At 36.0% G+C, this 16,907-nt stretch overlaps 1 protein-coding gene across 2 annotated transcripts in view; it reads right to left on the reverse strand.

Annotated features, from left to right (window-relative positions):
* ZNF292 (zinc finger protein 292) overlaps positions 1 to 16,907 on the reverse strand; it is an 88,445-nt gene that overhangs the window by 10,984 nt on the left and 60,554 nt on the right. The window contains exons 6-8 of one of the 2 annotated variants that reach the window (XM_033418858.2): positions 14,500 to 14,702; positions 7,917 to 8,053; positions 5,523 to 5,664 (exon numbers count right to left, since the gene is read on the reverse strand). In XM_033418858.2, coding sequence (XP_033274749.1) covers positions 5,523 to 5,664; positions 7,917 to 8,053; positions 14,500 to 14,702 — 482 coding nt within the window. Of the gene's footprint in view, positions 1 to 5,522; positions 5,665 to 7,916; positions 8,054 to 13,830; positions 13,849 to 14,499; positions 14,703 to 16,907 lie in introns of those variants that run through there. The other variant, XM_033418859.2, reaches the window with a different exon arrangement.

Genomic DNA, 16,907 nt, shown 5'->3' on the forward strand with positions numbered 1-16,907 from the left:
AAGAGTTGAGTTTGAATTCACAATTTCCCATAAGTACAATGTGATTAAACAAGTAATTAGCCCATAAAAACCTACTTAATAATATCAGTTAATAAAAGTACTGATAGCACCAGCTTGAATTTATGAGTCACAGGAGCAGAAACCTAAGTGAGATCCATTCAGAGAAGGAATAGAGACTCATCCCCCTCTCTAGCACTGGCACACAGCAGGCAATCTTCTGAAAAATGCAAGGTTTTATCTTTGGTGTCTCCCTTTTCTATTCCTTTCCTCTGGCTGCCCAGTATCCTTGACCCAAAGCTACCCAAGGCTTACATGCTGATATTCCTTCCCCATTAACACCCCATTCAGCCCTTCCCTATCCACCCACAGCATCATGGCTTACCCTGCTTTAAAATTCTTAAATGGTTATTACCCATGTCTTTCAGAATTAAATATAAACTTCTTAGCATGGAATGAATACAAAAGGACCCTCACAGTCTGACCTATGCCTCATCTGGTCTAGCCTCATGTTTTATCTTTTCCCTATCCAAACAGCCTACACTCCAGGCAATGTGAACTGTAGTTCCCCAACTACGCCATTCTCTCATGTCTTGATACAACTTGTGATATTGTAATATACTGCTAAGAAATATATATTTTGGTCTTCCCCCCGCCAGTTCCCACATGGCTCCTAAAACCTTTGTAATTTCCTAAGTAATAACAGCTATTGGGGCATCTTTTGTTCCCAGCTTTTGAAATAGGTGAAATGAGTGTTTTTTGGTTATTTATAATAAGGCCTTTTCGATCACACTGGAGTTTATTAATGAGATGATTTCTGAAAGCCCCTAGATAACCACAGGCTGGGGGCTGTCAGGGGAACCAACCTGTGATCAGAGGGTTGAAACTTTCAGTCCCCCTCCCCTCCAAGGAGGAGAGAGAGGATGGAGGCTGAATCTATTACCAATGGCCAAAGAAGCCTCCATAAAAGCCCATAAAGAAGTCGGTGCAGGGGCTACCCTGGTGGCGCAGTGGTTGAGAGTCCGCCTGCCGATGCAGGGGATGCGGGTTCGTGCCCCGGTCCGGGAAGATTCCCACATGCCGCGGAGCAGCTGGGCCCGTGAGCCATGGCTGCTGAGCCTGCGCGTCCGGAGCCTGTGCTCCGCAACGGGAAAGGCCACAACAGTGACAGGCCCGCGTACCGCAAAAAACAAAACAACAAAACAAAAACAAACAAACAAAAAAGAACTCGGTTCAGGGAGCTGCTGGGTTTGTGAACAAGTAGAGGTGGGGGAGAGTAGCTCACTCTCTCCCCCATACCTTGCCCTGTACATCTCTACCATCTGGCTTTTCCTGAGTTGAATCCTTTCAAAATACACCAGTAATCTAGCTGGTAAACTGTCTTCCTGAGTTCTTGTGAGCCACTCTAGTAAATTAATGAAATCTGACCAGAAAGTTGTGGAAACCTCTGATTTATAGCCAGTTGGTCAGAAGCACAGGTGACACCCTGGATTCAAGACTGGTAGCCGATGTTGGGGGAGGAGGGCAGTCTTATAAGACTGAGCCCTTAACCTACGGATTCTATGCTATCTCTAGGTGAACAGTGTCAGAATTGAGTTAAATTGTACGACACCCAGCTGGGGTCTGGAGAATCAGAGGATTACCTGGTATGGAAAAAATCTCCACACACTTGGTCATCAGGAAGTATTCAGTGAGTAGTGAATAGAGGAGAAAACAGTATTTTCTTTACACTACCTTTCATCCTTTTTCTGTTACTAGGAACACTCTCCCTCTCCAGCTTTGTTTGGCCATCACTATCTGAGAGTCTAAACAGACCAGTGGGTTAGAGGGCCCTCTTCTTTTATTCAATCAGCACCTACTTTACACCAGGCACTATGCTCAGCAATGTGCTCTCCCTCTCAGGAGTCTTGATATCCCTCTATATTTGAAAGACCCATATTACACTGCAACTGTTAGTGTGTCTCCATCAACAGATATGAGATCCTTAAGGGCAGGGGTATATTTTTCAACACTCGGACTTCAGGGGTCTAGGAAAAAGCATAAATAAAATGATGAACCAAGCTATCTGCTCCATTTCCTTTGCAAATCTCAAATAGAGTTTAAGAAGGAAACAATTATCTTAGGTAATATGTGAGCAGCTGGGCAATAATTTTCAACTCCTGGAGTTTTGGGGAGAAAAGGGGGGGCACCAGTTAACCCAAATCATCAACCTTGAGGCTAAATTTCGTCATGTAAAAAAATGAGGAGTTACACTAGAACGCAGTCACTACAACATAACTTTAAGGTCTCTTTCATAGTCCTAAAACAATAATCATCTATGATTCTACTTTTAAGATAAAACTTCTGTTTGGTCAGATTTCAGAAAATAAAAACAAAGGCAGACATTTTATGCAATGGGAAACAAGATTTTGGGGCAGAGCAATTACCACACTGCACATTATCCTGCTCCCCTGGACAACTTTCCCAAGCTATTCATACTTTAAGTGCTTTTTTATGTGCTTTACTTCTGAGCCCAAAGTCTCTCTAGAAAAGCACTACTCAACAGAACTGTCTGCAGTGATGGACATGTTCTTCATCTGTGCTGTTCAGTATGGGAGCCACTAGTCACATGGAGCTACTGAGCACCTACAATGTGGCTACTGTAACTGAAGAACGGAATTTTATATTTTACTTAGATTAACTAGCCATAAGTGTCTGATGGCTACCATAATGGACAGTGTAGCTCTTGTCCAAGATTTTTCCTCCCTCTGCAACAAGGTGTCCTTGTGAGCAGGATGTAAGGTTGAGGGAGGAGAGTCCCTGTTACCTAACCTCCTCAATTCCACGGATTAAGAAATGAAATCCAAAGTGATTAAGGTTACCAGGTGGTCAACAAGTCAAGATTTATACCCAGTTTGTCTGGCTTCTAGTTTCAAGTTCCATCTACTTTGCCATGCTGCTCTTTAAGTTAGATATAAAGTAGTGGCACAACCTATATTTTAAAATTACATAGAAACTTATTGTTAAGTTTATTTTTTAACTGCAGCGCTACGACATATAAAATGAAAAAGTAGGATGAGTTAAGGTTGATAAAAACTGGAAAGCAGAAGGACTCAGTCCTGTTCTTTACTCCTGAAAATGAAGAGAAATTATTTCAGGAGAAGAATAGCAAAGATACATATAAGATTTACCGACCAGCTATAGATCTTAAAAGATATTTTTTAAAAAGAATAAGAATGTCTTTTGGTTTCTACTTTCAAAAACAAAATTATACATTAATTAAAAATACTTCTTATCATATTACATCCCGGTTTTCAAGGATTCCTAAGACCTGTCTGGCATACCATTCCATGCAGTGCTAGCAACTTTGGAAAGTGACTTCCGTGTACATTTAAAGGGGAAACCAAGTGCATCCTACAAGGGTTACTATAAGAAAAATTAATTTTGTAAAAGTTGGATTCTGATTTTTGCTAATAGATAAATGGAAACACGCAATCTCTGCTCATCACTTCCCTTTTGAATTGTGTCTAACCTACTGTTTAATCCAACTATTAAGTGTTTTCATTTCTATGACTATGTTTTTGTATTTCTAAAAGTTCTTTTGACTCTTTTTAAAATCTCCTTGGTCATTTTTATAGGACCTCTCATACTTCAATCCCTTATTTTATATCTTTAAATATATGTATTTTATAATTTATCCGATAACTGTATTATTTAAAGTATTAGGCAAATAATTCTATCATTCTGTCTACTGAAATTCATTCATGTCAGACTGTTTCATATGTTTAATAGAGCTTGATGGTTAACTTATTTATGTCTTTAAATATATGTAATTTATCGTTTTTATCCTTGTATGTTTAACGCTATTGTTAGTTCTCTCTTCTAAAATTCCCTCATGGCAGACTGTTCTCTGTTTTGTAAATCTTGATGGTGAACCCATCTTAAGAAGGGTTTTATCTAAGAATCCTGTACTGAAGGTATGTCCCTCCAAAGCAGTTCTTCATTTGCTTCTGCCAGGGATCCCAGGCATTACCAGCCCAGGACTCCATCCTTACCTTCTTAAATACTACTTATGTAAGGGAGCAAAATCTGTCACCACCAAATGTGTCTCTTTGACCTGAGGATTATGTTAGGCTGATTACTTTTAAGAAACAGAAGACTAAGGAAGTTCTTCCTGTTACCCGCCACCCCTACTTGTTACTGCCTAAAAGAATTTAGACAGAGGGCCTGTTCTGGAATAGAGCTGTCACCAGAGATCTCTGCAAAGAATATGGGCTAGGGGTGGTGGGGAGAAACTCTGCAGGGCCTGGAGATCAGAGTCCACCGTGTCTGATAGTCTCTGCATGGCCCGGCACACCATTGGTTTACCAAACACTGCTTTTCCATCTTCATGTGAATTGCCTTCCTCCCCTCTGAAGCCCTAAACCACTACACCCAACATCCTCTTGTCTTTAGCTGAAGATGGTATTTAAGGTGAGAGTTTCGGCCATTTTGACGAGTTACTCAGTTTTCCTGGGTCTCTCCCATGTATACATGTTATTAAACTTTTGCCTGATCTTCTCTTGTTAATCTGTCCTCTGTCAGTTTAATTCTTAGATCAGCCAACATAACTAAGAAGAAAAGGGAGAGGAAAAGGTCTTCCTCCCTGACACTCACCTGGTGTGGGGATTCCTGGTTATACGACAGGGTAAATGTGGACCCCAAATCGTGTGAGGGCAGACCTATGGTTACAATTTATTAGGGAAAACATTTCCCTCCTCTGACCCACAGTCCAGTCGGACATGCACATGGTTCCCTATCATCACCTGTGTTACACAGTATAATATTTTTCTAGTCCACTTTTCAATGAAATCATAGTATTTCAAAAGTTGGTGGAGGGAAGGAGGGGAACACAGAATTCAGTTCTAAATCCCCAACTTGAAAGGGCCCAAGATCCCATCTCTTGTCTTATCCCTGTGTGGATATAAAAACTCAAACCCCTTAGTAACATACCCCAAACCTCACCAGGGTAGGAGAACCCTAGCATCAGCTCAAATTTCTACTCCAGTTTTTAGGTTTCTCTTCTTTTTGAGCCTAGGGATTTCCCCAATATTCTTGCAATCTCAGCTGCTATACATTAAGAACAATGTTTGTTTTATTTTATCAAGTATTTTTGGGTCTTTTGTAGAAGAAGGATTTTTAGATACCGTAATCTGCCAGACTGCTAGCAAAGGAAGCTATCTCTATATTTCTCTTTACACTTTCTAAATTTCTATAGAGCCAATTATCAAAATAGTATAACACCTAGCAGTAAAAATTGTGGAATGATAAAATGCAAGTATTATGTATATTGCTTTTCTCCAGGCTAAGAGCAAGCCCCTGGCTCTCATTTGCATTTTTAAGTTTCTCTGTATCAAGTATCATCAAGGACTAATAAGAAAATCAATGTTCAAAGCACTAAATGAAATAAACAAAAATCACTGGAAGAGGTGCCAAAATAATAAAGTCTTTTATTAAAGGTAATTTATATATTTGAAATTAAGATAAGATACCTTGATCGTTCTTACCTCTGAATTAATAACTTTAATCAGGAAGAAAATGTGATATACCGTCTTGGTTAACAAAGAAAGTTGGCGACATCTTTCTAGGTACACTTGTATAGATGGTTCTACTCTTTGCTGTAATTTACTCCAAAAGAGAGTGAGTTCCCTTAAAAAAAAAAAAGTAAAGTAAGCTGGAGCTATCACGTAAAATCATGAACATGTCAGGCTCGTAATTACATGTGAAATTAAAACTGGTTACAGATTCCAATTCTATATGTGGAATGAGGTTTAAAAGAAAAAAATCTCAATTTCTAAAGACTTATTAAATAAAAATCAAGATATGACTTATTTTACTGATTAAGATTTCTGAATCTCAGAGAAGCACTCACTACCTTTTACTAGGAAAGCATCTGACATTTAAACAAGTTATACAAATGGTAACTTTGGGCCACATCTGAACTTTAAAGTAATAAGAAAGTGCAAAATGTGTGTGTATATATAAAAAGCTTCAATGGCATAATGATTTTTAAAAAGCATTTAATTTTTATCTTCTAACTTAAATTTAAATTATTAGATAATGTTAAGAATCAAGGATGACACAGAACCCAGAAGAAAATAACTAATCTGTGCCACAGCAGTGAAAAAATAAAAGAAACTTTGAAAAATAAACTTTGAAATTTATTTCAAATGCAATTACACTGTATTTTCTTAGAAAGTAATCCTACTGAACTGATGAATTTTCCTCCCTTTTACCTATTGTCCTATTTCTCTTCTGTCCTCCATAGTTAACTTCCACAAAAATCTTCTTCCTGGCTTCAACTTCCCCTCTCAAGTATTCTCTTCCATACAGGCCTTTCCTATTAGTTCCTCAGATTCCACTCCTAGCAACTGTGCCCTTTTCACCATCCACCTGAATAACTTGCTCATTTACTGGATTTTAACCTTCATATTGAGGACTTCAAAAATCTCTCTCCAGTCTTGACCACTTTCACCTTTCTAGTTCTTTATAAGACCTCCCCACTTTGATCTCTTTTGAAACCTGAAACTCAATATATGAAAAAGATGATTAACATTCTTTCCAGTTCACCCTTCTTCTAATTTAATGCATCATTATCACTGACCCTATCTATCAGCCTCTGCTTTTTACTATCCTCAAGACTGTTATCTTCAACATTTCTCTCACCCCACCCCACATCCACAGGAAAACTTCGTAACTTCCCAGCTGGACTATTTACTGGCTTTCTAGTTGATTTTCCTATCTCAGCTCAATTCCCTGTATGGCCACTTCCTACCCCCAACTCGCCCTCATTGTTCAGGCTCCAATCCATTCTCAACTGTTAGTCTTAAACAGTGTTTCTTGAACATAAACTTCTATTTTGCCCCCTTCTACTAAGGGCTTTTAATAGACTGCTTTTGCTTTTCATATAAAACCCAGACTTTGATGCCTTTTGTAAACCAATATAACACATTAATTTCTTAGTCATCATTAATATTTGTTATATAGAAAACCTACTTGTCCTCAATAAATACATGTTATTTATTCTCCCTTCAGAATCCTTCTACCGGCCTTTTATATCAATCTTCTCTGTATTGCATATACAATTTTTCCTTCATAACTGAGCTCAACTGTTCAGAAAACCTTTACAATTATAAACTTTAGTCTTTTTGATTATACAACCATTTATTTAGCTTGCCTGTTCTATATTCACTTATATGACGTGTGTCACTTGGTAAATATCCTTAAATATCAGAACGTTGTAAACTAAATTTTCTTTTGTTTTTCCACAATACCAACACAACACTGAAGACTAATAATGCTGTCGACTGACCAGATAAATTGTCAGTTTTAGCTAACACTAACTTAAGACAGTTGATCTTAAGTTTTTTGAGTTAACTGAAGTCATCATCTCTGTTAGCTGTATCCTCCCAAAGGATTATATATAACAGGTTTGCCCACTAGGAAATGTACCATGAAGTTAGTGAGGTAGAATGATACCTCACAGAAATGAACTATATTTCTATACATAAATGACTAGCAGCTAGTTATGTAGTAAAAAAAAGTCTGCAATATGCAGAGCAAAAATATACACATTAAATCAGAGGTTGATTACATATCTGAAAAAATTTTTATTGTGGCATTAGACATAAGCCCTTCTTTCATCTTCCAACATTTAAAAATTAATCATAATTGATCATTGCTGGTATACTAAGGAGTTGTGTGGTCCTTAACATAAAGTTTTTAAAGTTATAATATGAACTACTTGATAATCAGTTTGCACAGCATATAATATCTGAAAATAAGCTTTTTGTCTTTGTAACACTAAAAAGATTTTAAAAAATATGTTCTTAAGCTATCTGCACAACCTATCCTGTAATCTTATTGAACAAACTTCTCCTTTCAAAATAAAATCAACTCACCAAGCACAGTACATATCTCCTTGTTGAAGCTGACGTGATAAAAATGCAGTACATAAGACAAGAGCATTTTTTTCATCACCCTCAGATTCTAAGTTACAGATCATTTCTAGGGCATCTTTGCAATCAACTTCTGAAATCTACAGGGAAAGGATATAGAAATATGCCATAAAATGGTTTTATGTTAGAATATACAGTAATACACTTTATAATTTTTATTAGATATTTACAGATCATTTTCATCAGTGAAACCTCATTAACTCATACACTATCAATTCACAGTTTGTCATGACTAGCCTGCTGTTTAAAGAAATAATCTTTCTTCAAGTCAGAGAACCAATGATTTTCAAGACCTTTATAAGCATTCATTTACATGTAAATAACTAATGCTAATTATAAGCAACCTCTACCCATTAAATCAGGTCTATAATACTGAAAAAGAAAAGCTGCTACTTGTATTTCTTCCCCTTTATCCAGTAATTTAAAAAGCATTAGAATCAGCAAAAAGACAGAAATGTCTACTGGATATAGACTAGAAAAACAAAGTGTCTATATTGGAGGGAAACAAGTATAGTATGAAACATTTTATGTAGCTATACCACTTTTAAATGAAGCTCACCTCAGTTTTCTATAAATCTCCATTATTTTTCTTTTCACATAAATTCATTCCATCTCAAAGCTTGTCAACAGTCATGCATGCATAAGTATAACCTAGATGAAGGCAACTTGCTTCATTTAATTATGCACTTACATCTAATGCTTATTTTTTAAAAATTAAAATTTATAACCTCATTACAATGATTTACTACATAAAACAGAATTTACCTATGATCTCTACAAGTATTTGCTGTAAGATAAGGATTTGACAAACAGCATACAGTCACAAATCACTGGTGTTCCACAGAATTAGAAAGATTAATTCCAACATGGTACAACTGACAAATGGCAAAAATAATTGAAGATTAATACAGACCACTAGCACCCATGTACCACAGAGGTAACTATACACCTCCCTGTTGACCTTCTATGTCTCATTACTTTTTGAGTACGGGAAAAGTGTGTGTGTGTATGTGTAAAATGTAACATGTTTAGGATTAAACAAGTGTCTGAATGGGAATGAGGGTAATCTTGAGGTTGATCTTTGGTAATGAGGATAACGATTGCATGGGGATAGATTCAGAGGTTCCATTTTATACATTACACTGAGCTAGAAAACACTAAGATAAGAAAAGACCCAACTCCAAGTCTATGTGTTTAACAACAATGATTTCTTAAAGGAAGTATGAAGTTAATGTCAGAGTTATGACTGAAACCTAAGTCCTGGTACTCCCTGGCACAGTACTCTTTCCACTACTCCTCTGTCTGCCTCTTTCTTACAAATCTTTATCTCTAAGTGACCCTATGTAAACAAACACAAAAAGGGCTGAACAATATATATTTATATAATTAATATTTTCAAATATCTACAATAAGTTAAATGCATTGTTAGACATTTTATATATGTATGTTATTATTTAATCATAACTTTTCTACTAGGTAGGTATCATTAACATTTTATACATAAGATGTCAATAAACACAGTAAACAGCAGCTACTATTATTATTCATTTATTTGTGCCAGCTTCTTCAGAAATAGCATTGTTAATCAACATGATAGCTTGCCTGGTAAATACTATTTCTTTATAGAGATAAGGCTCAGAGAGGTTAAGTTACTTGCTCAAAGTTACCTGCTTAATTAGCAGAGTCAAGATTTCAACCCAGGTCTCGCTTCAAAGTCTGTGCTCTTTCTAGAATTCTACATGCACAAGCATACTGAGGGTCTTTCTTACCAAATATTGATTCTACATGTTCAGGTTTAACAAAAATTCTTACATCTTGAAAGTCTGATTTATTTTGAATCAAATATTTTTTTGTTGTTCTTCTAAAACCTAAGCCATTCTTATTGAATTTTCATATAATGCAAAATGTGTACATTATATATAAGGAAAGAAATTTATTTTCCCAATGATATTACCTACATTAGCTTATACTTAATAATTAAAAATATAGGGCTTCTCTGGTGGCGCAGTGGTTGAGAGTCCGCCTGCCGATGCAGGGGACACGGGTTCGTGCCCCAGTACGGGAGGATCCCACATGCTGCGGAGCGGCTGGGCCTGTGAGCCATGGCCGCTGAGCCTGCGCGTCCGGAGCCTGTGCTCCGCAACGGGAGAGGCCACAACAGTGAGAGGCCCGCATAACGCAAAAAAAAAATAATAATAAAAAATATATATATATATATTTATATATATTTGTATCTATGTAAGGTAGCCTCTATAAATTTATCCACATATATACAACATACCAACTGAAACATCTGCTATATTCAATAATACAGAAAACCTCACTTTTTATAGGTGTACTAAGGAAACAATTTTACTATGTGCTATTTGATAGCCTTCATTCCCGATTTGCCACTAGGTGGCCCACTTGAAAAAAATAGGACACTAAAGAGAAAATGAAACCTAAACTAATAAATGGCTTAATTAAAATTGTGCAAGTGAAATACAGGTCAAATTTAGCCATCAATGAGCAAGAATTATTTTTTATAATCCAAGGCAGCATAAAGTAAGGATTACCAATATAAGAACTATTTATACATTACAGATAGCTATTTTGTATTGCTCTGAAAAATGAGTAAAAATCTAATACCAGAAAATTTAGAAATATGAATAAAAATTTTAAAGCCAATTAAAATGATCTGTTTGTTAAAGATATACTATGCTAAATCCCTTTGTAAAGCATAAAAATCATTTCAAAAATGTGAATAATGACTTCCATGTTTTAATATGGCTCTTTCTATAAGATATTCAAAAAATATACAACACTTCATCAATATTTTACATACATTTACCAAGTATACTTTTAAAATGTATTAGCTTTAACATATTTTAGGAATAGTCTTTTGCTTATCAAAATGAAATTGCTTTCCATCTAGAAAGGGACTTAAATGGTAAACCCGTCACATTAAAATAATTAGCTACTGTTTGTTTTTGTTTTATACTCTCAGGGTAGCAAAATCTTAGGTTAGGGGCTTCTCTGGTGGCGCCGTGGTTGAGAGTCCGCCTGCCGATGCAGGGGACACGGGTTCGTGCCCCGGTCTGGGAAGATTGCACATGCCGCGGAGCGGCTAGGCCCGTGAGCCATGGCCGCTGAGCCTGTGTGTCCGGAGCCTGTGCTGTGCAACGGGAGAGGCCACAACAGTGAGAGGCCCGCGTACGGCAAAAAAAAAAAAAATCTTAGGCTAGATTTAAAAGACGAATAATCTATAGTGTTAGGAAAGAAAAAAACTTCATATACTGTTTATGGGAGTATACACTGGCATAATCTTTTTTTGGATGGTAGTATGGCCCTATTTATTAATTTAAGATGTGTAGGTTCTTTGATCCAGCAATTCCACTTACAGAAATTTACCCTACCAGTATACCCCCAAGAAGAATGAAAGGATGTATGGACAAGGCAACAATTTAAATGTCCCCTAGTTTGGCTAAGATATTATAAATCTATACTATGGAATTATGCAGCCATGAGAAAGAATGAGGTTGATCTATAAGAAATAATATGGAGGGGTTTCCCTGGTGGCACAGTGGTTGAGAGTCCACCTGCTGATGCAGGGGAAAACGGGTTTGTGCCCCGGTCCGGGAGGATCCCACATGCCGCGGAGCGGCTGGGCCTGTGAGCCATGGCCGCTGAGTCTGCGCATCTGGAGCCTGTGCTCCGCAACGAGAGATGCCACAACAGTGAGAAGCCCGCGTACCGCAAAAAAAAAAAAAAAAAAAAAAGAAATGATATGGAAAGATGTCCAAACTAAGAGGAGGAAAAGTGACCAGCAGCCAGGGTATGTTTAAGTATGTTTAAAGTGTGTGTGTGTGTATGTAAAAGTATCAGAAATATCAAATTTCACACTTAATGATTAGTCAGAGGAGTATTAAATGTGGAAATAATGGTTAGAGAGACACAAGATAGATTTTACTTTTTTAACACTATGTTTATTTTGACGACAAAACCAATAAATACTGGATATAAAATAAACAACGCTAACTTCATTTTTACACCTACACCAAGAATTCAGGCCAAAATCCCTTCTAGAGAAACCAGATAAACATTCATCTCAGTCCCATTCCTCTGCTACCTCTATCACACTGAAAGCGTCCTGAGAAATAGTCAATCCCTTGTCTACTGGCTCACTTGGACAAGGATTTCCTCAAAAGGACTATAGATCAGACCATGGCTGACTCTTTCCAATATCTATTCCTGCCTACTCTAAGGAATGGGTAAAGACCTCAAATGTTTACAAGAACCAGACAGGTAAAGTGAATGTTTGAAGCGGGTCATGTAGCATACCTCTTCTGAAGGGGGCAATGTCTGGGCAATTGTTCCAAAGTGATTACCTTTCCTTGGGGCAGAAATAATAACTTACTCCACTTGGAACAATGAAGAACCAGTTTCTATATGTTTGTAATAGAAACATAAAAGAGTAATCAAACAATCTCTAAGCAAAAAGGGATTTTTAACAAGGAATGTGTAGACTTACACATATCCCATCCCGTTCTACACTATGTGATCTAGTTTTATTCCTGGGGTGGGAAAGAGACTTGAGCGAACTCTGCTTAAAAAACATGAAATATCTTAATTCCACCTGCTTAACAAGAGAAGGAAAAAATAATTTCATATGACATCAGAGATACCCAGGGTCTTCAGAGAGAATTTTTCTGAGGCTCTCCCAGAGTAGGCTGGGCTGCTGGTACTTAACTCTGGATAATTAGACCAAAAGGGAATTTAAGTTCAGTATTGCAAGATTTTTTGATTATTCAAGACAGCTAGAAATAGAGATTTTTCCTGGAGATTACAAATTCATAGTCTTCAACTTCAAACAGGACTTTCAAAGTTAACCTAACCACCCTGTCTTTAGATAGATTCCTACTAGAAGTTATGCTTCTTTAGGGTAGGACCTATGCCTTACTTTTAAATTCCCTCAGTGTTTAGACAGCACACATCTCTTACTTAATAAAATCTGCTGAAGGAAGGATGGACGGATGGACAGATTGACTTAAGGGCTGGGACTGAACTGATAATGAAAACTTTAGTGGAGCTGAAAAATATCTAAAATGCAGCATCACAATAACTAATTTATTTAAAGACTAAAAAACAATGTTACACACATTTCAAAGGCTGTTATCCCAAGAAACTTGATACAGCTGCCAATGAACTTGTCTACAAAGTTATCCTGAACTAATAAGAAATTTTCTATCTTCTATTTAGCTCCTGTTATACAGCGATTAAAAAGCCATTACCTGAGACAAAAGAGAAATTATTGAAGAAAATAACTGCTAAGGTCTAAACTAATGATATCTCCCCTAACTAAGCTAGAGCCCTTGGCTCTACTCCACCCGGCCTAGAAATTACCTGGCATCACTCTCCCAGTATCCTCATTATCCTCAACATACACAACAGGCTTATTTCTAATCTCAGTCCAAGGCTATCATCTTCCTCTTTATTTTCTATTCTCAAGAAAAGTCAATCACCATTATAATTACAGCCTCTAACCTCATGTGGGCATTTAGCTTTCTGTCCGAGGTTATCCTTCTTCTGGACTCTGATTACAATCTCTCTCTGACTACTCAGGGGATCATGCATGCTCTGTTAACTGTCTTCTCTGTTGTTTATCTCAGCTTCTCTCTTTGTATATCCTAAAATCTGTCCCACAATCCCTTTGTTCTCCATTCTCTATCGCTCTGGAGTCGAAAGATATGTATATTAGAGATATAAGACACATATACATTAAATGTTCACACAACACTGTCCAATGTATTATAGTTTTATCTATACTCTTTATATACATATTCCCTGCTTTTTGATCAACAACTTTCAATTCTCCTACCCTGTCTCCAACTTCATTTTGGAATTATGAGTCCTCCAATTGCAAAATTCCCATTTGGATCATGATTCTACTTTTTGAATTCTGTAGTATAAAATACACAAATACATGAATACTATGCTTTATGCCAACTAGAAGTAAAAAAAAACAAAACAGAATCACCTGTCTTACAAAGAAAAAGTTTTACATTTAATATGCAAATAAAATATTTACATATATAGACAGATAAAGAGAGGAAGAGATATAGGGAGAAAGAGAGAAAGAGAGAGAGAGAAAGTATTCCTAGCAGGAAGTCATATAAATTTTTTAAGTTACTTAAATTAGCCAGTTAGAAAAAAATCTGCAAGTATCTTGAAGTCAGGTAAAACTGAAATTAAGGCCCAAACACTAACTAATACAAACATCCTAACTAAATTAAGCTACCGCCATCTTTCCCATAATTTAGCCAAAGCAGTTAAAAGAGCCAAATTATTTAAAATAGAAGCCAGGTGAAATATTTACGTATAACTCTGAAAGCTGCTTAGAATCACTATCTAAGAGCACACCCCAGATCTAAGACTGACAACAATGGCTCTTCACTAAGAGAAATGGAAGTCAAAGACATTCTAATCTAATTAAAAATTATTTTCTTCACTTTAAAAAATAATTACTAACAAAAGAAAACATACTCACCTCTTCGATTAACTTTTCATTTGGTGATGATGTACAAAGACAGACAAGGTAAGTTTGCTTAAAACTACCTTTTGTACCAATCTCTGGATGGTCAGAACACAGCTTTGCTAGAGCAGTTGCTTGACTTAACTGATCTGTTTTGATTAGATGTTTAATTCTCATATCCAACAAGATGGGACCCTCAAAAGCTAAAAATTCATTCACTTTAAAAAACAAGACATAATAGATTATTAACATTTGGTAATAGTTCATTTGCAATACAAATACTTACAAGGAATATTTTTTTAAAGCACAGAAACGAACTCTTTTTTGTTGTTGTTGCAGTTTCCTATTACTCTCAGGCTATCACAAAATACTCGACCTTATAAGCAGAAGGAGTTATGCTGCTAACTTTTTAGAGCTGCATTAAATATTTCTGCCCCTGAAAGTACCATTTACAATGAGGTGAGTTAAATTCCTGATTATAAAAATAATTTTACATTGAATTCTGAAACTCATTGTTTTTAAAATAATACTAAATTCTCTTCCCCACAGCCTTTATTCTTGAATACCAGGCGTTAGCATTTCTAGAAATTTGCAGTTAGGACATTACACACTTACATGGGAAACCACAAAAGGATGTTTGGATATTCAAGAAGATGAAATTCAGCTAATATTGTGTTCAATACTGTTAATGTATTTTTCATTTTACAAAGGTGAAGTCTACCTTGCCTTAATGAGTGTCGTAGAACAAATTTAAATATCTATGGAAAAATAAATAAGGGGGTGGGGGTAGTCTGCTGAAAGTTCTGTGGGTTTTTAAAATACCAATCAACAAACCTCAACACTTGCTTAAGACCCACTAATGCATAATAAATTTCTGTTCTGTTGAAATCTTAAATTTCCTAGTGCTTGTTTGATCAACTACAAATAAAAATTTAACTTTTTTTTTTTTGGTGAAGGAGATTTTAAATTTTAACAAATGCAAATTTAAACTTTTCCCTAAGTTTTCTTTACCAGGATGAAAATCGTGTTTAAAAATTTAGTTGGTGATGGCTAGCTGGAAACCTTTGGAAGGCTTTCAGTAATAAAATTTTAAATGCTCTATAAACACTATAAAATACACAATTTCTCACTTGTGAACAGACTGGAAGACATGTCTAGTGAGTAAGTTTTGGGTTAGAAGATGGAAAATAAGAGATGTTTTTCTCTTCTTTAAATATCCTTTCCTACCCTCTAGTACCTTTATTTTTTTAGATCTAACTGTACTCCACTATGAAAATACTCTTCTATAAAATAGTATGATTATGGCTCCTCAGTATTAAAACCATGAGCATGTAAGCAATTTAACATAGGATCACAAATTTCATCCTTTTCTTGAAGTCTAGACCTTTGTATCTGCTACTCTCTATTCTTTACATGTTAAACTAAACCAAAAAGTATAAAGACTGAACACAGATAAATAACACTATCTGCATAACCCTCTGGTGCCTCTGATGATATGTCTGACATATACAGGGCATTACTTTTCTTTTTTTAATATGACACGATCCTGGTTAAGACAGTTATATGGCAAATATCTTTTCACAGTTTAGTTCAATGGCCAAAGTAAAATCTGTAAAGATTTTCAACGACAAATTTAAGGAAAGAGAGTTAAAATAAAGTTATTCCAGCTATAAGTCACAGACTTTAAAATACAGCTTGAGTTTCCAGGAAACTAGCAATAAAAAGTCTGGGAATTATTTCAAATACTCCCACAAAAATTCATAATCAACAAACTCTGAAGATCATGGCAAAGACATTATTTAAAGGTGGCAAGTTTTTTTAACAAAACTAATGACAATCTTAATAGAAGGAATTTCAAATAGTCCCTAAAATCTCAAAGAGCAGCATGTATAGTTAGAACGACAATTACACAAAATAATTTCTGTACTAACAAGTATAGCAGAATATATGCTATTATTATACATTCCAAAATATACTTGTGTGTGTGTGTTTTTAAACAATGGGAAACCTTTGCCACGCTTAGGGCAAAATTGATTTCAAAGAAATACAGAATATTAGAGCAGAAGGAACTTTATAGATCATTTTGTCCAGCTCCATCATTTGGCAGATGAGTAAACTGAGGCTCACAGAAGGCAAGTGACTTTCTAGGGTCATAAAGCCAGTTAATGACAGAACCAGGACCAGAATAATGGGGTCTTGCAACTTCCACCTTAACACAGTGGTGTGATGAGAAAAAAATAAAAATTCTTATTTAACTAGTGTGTCTACTAGTTATCAGAACAGCACTACATAGCAGTAAAGAGCTGTGAAGTAGCATTAGCTTTTAAAGGAAAATAATAATGTATCCTGAAGCTCATGTTTCAAACAGATCAAAATTAGATTACATTCAACAATACTCAATTCAGAACTTCCCCCTCAGGGGA

This window comes from Orcinus orca, chromosome 12 (assembly GCF_937001465.1).
Source record: "Orcinus orca chromosome 12, mOrcOrc1.1, whole genome shotgun sequence".
Lineage (NCBI taxonomy): Eukaryota > Metazoa > Chordata > Mammalia > Artiodactyla > Delphinidae > Orcinus > Orcinus orca.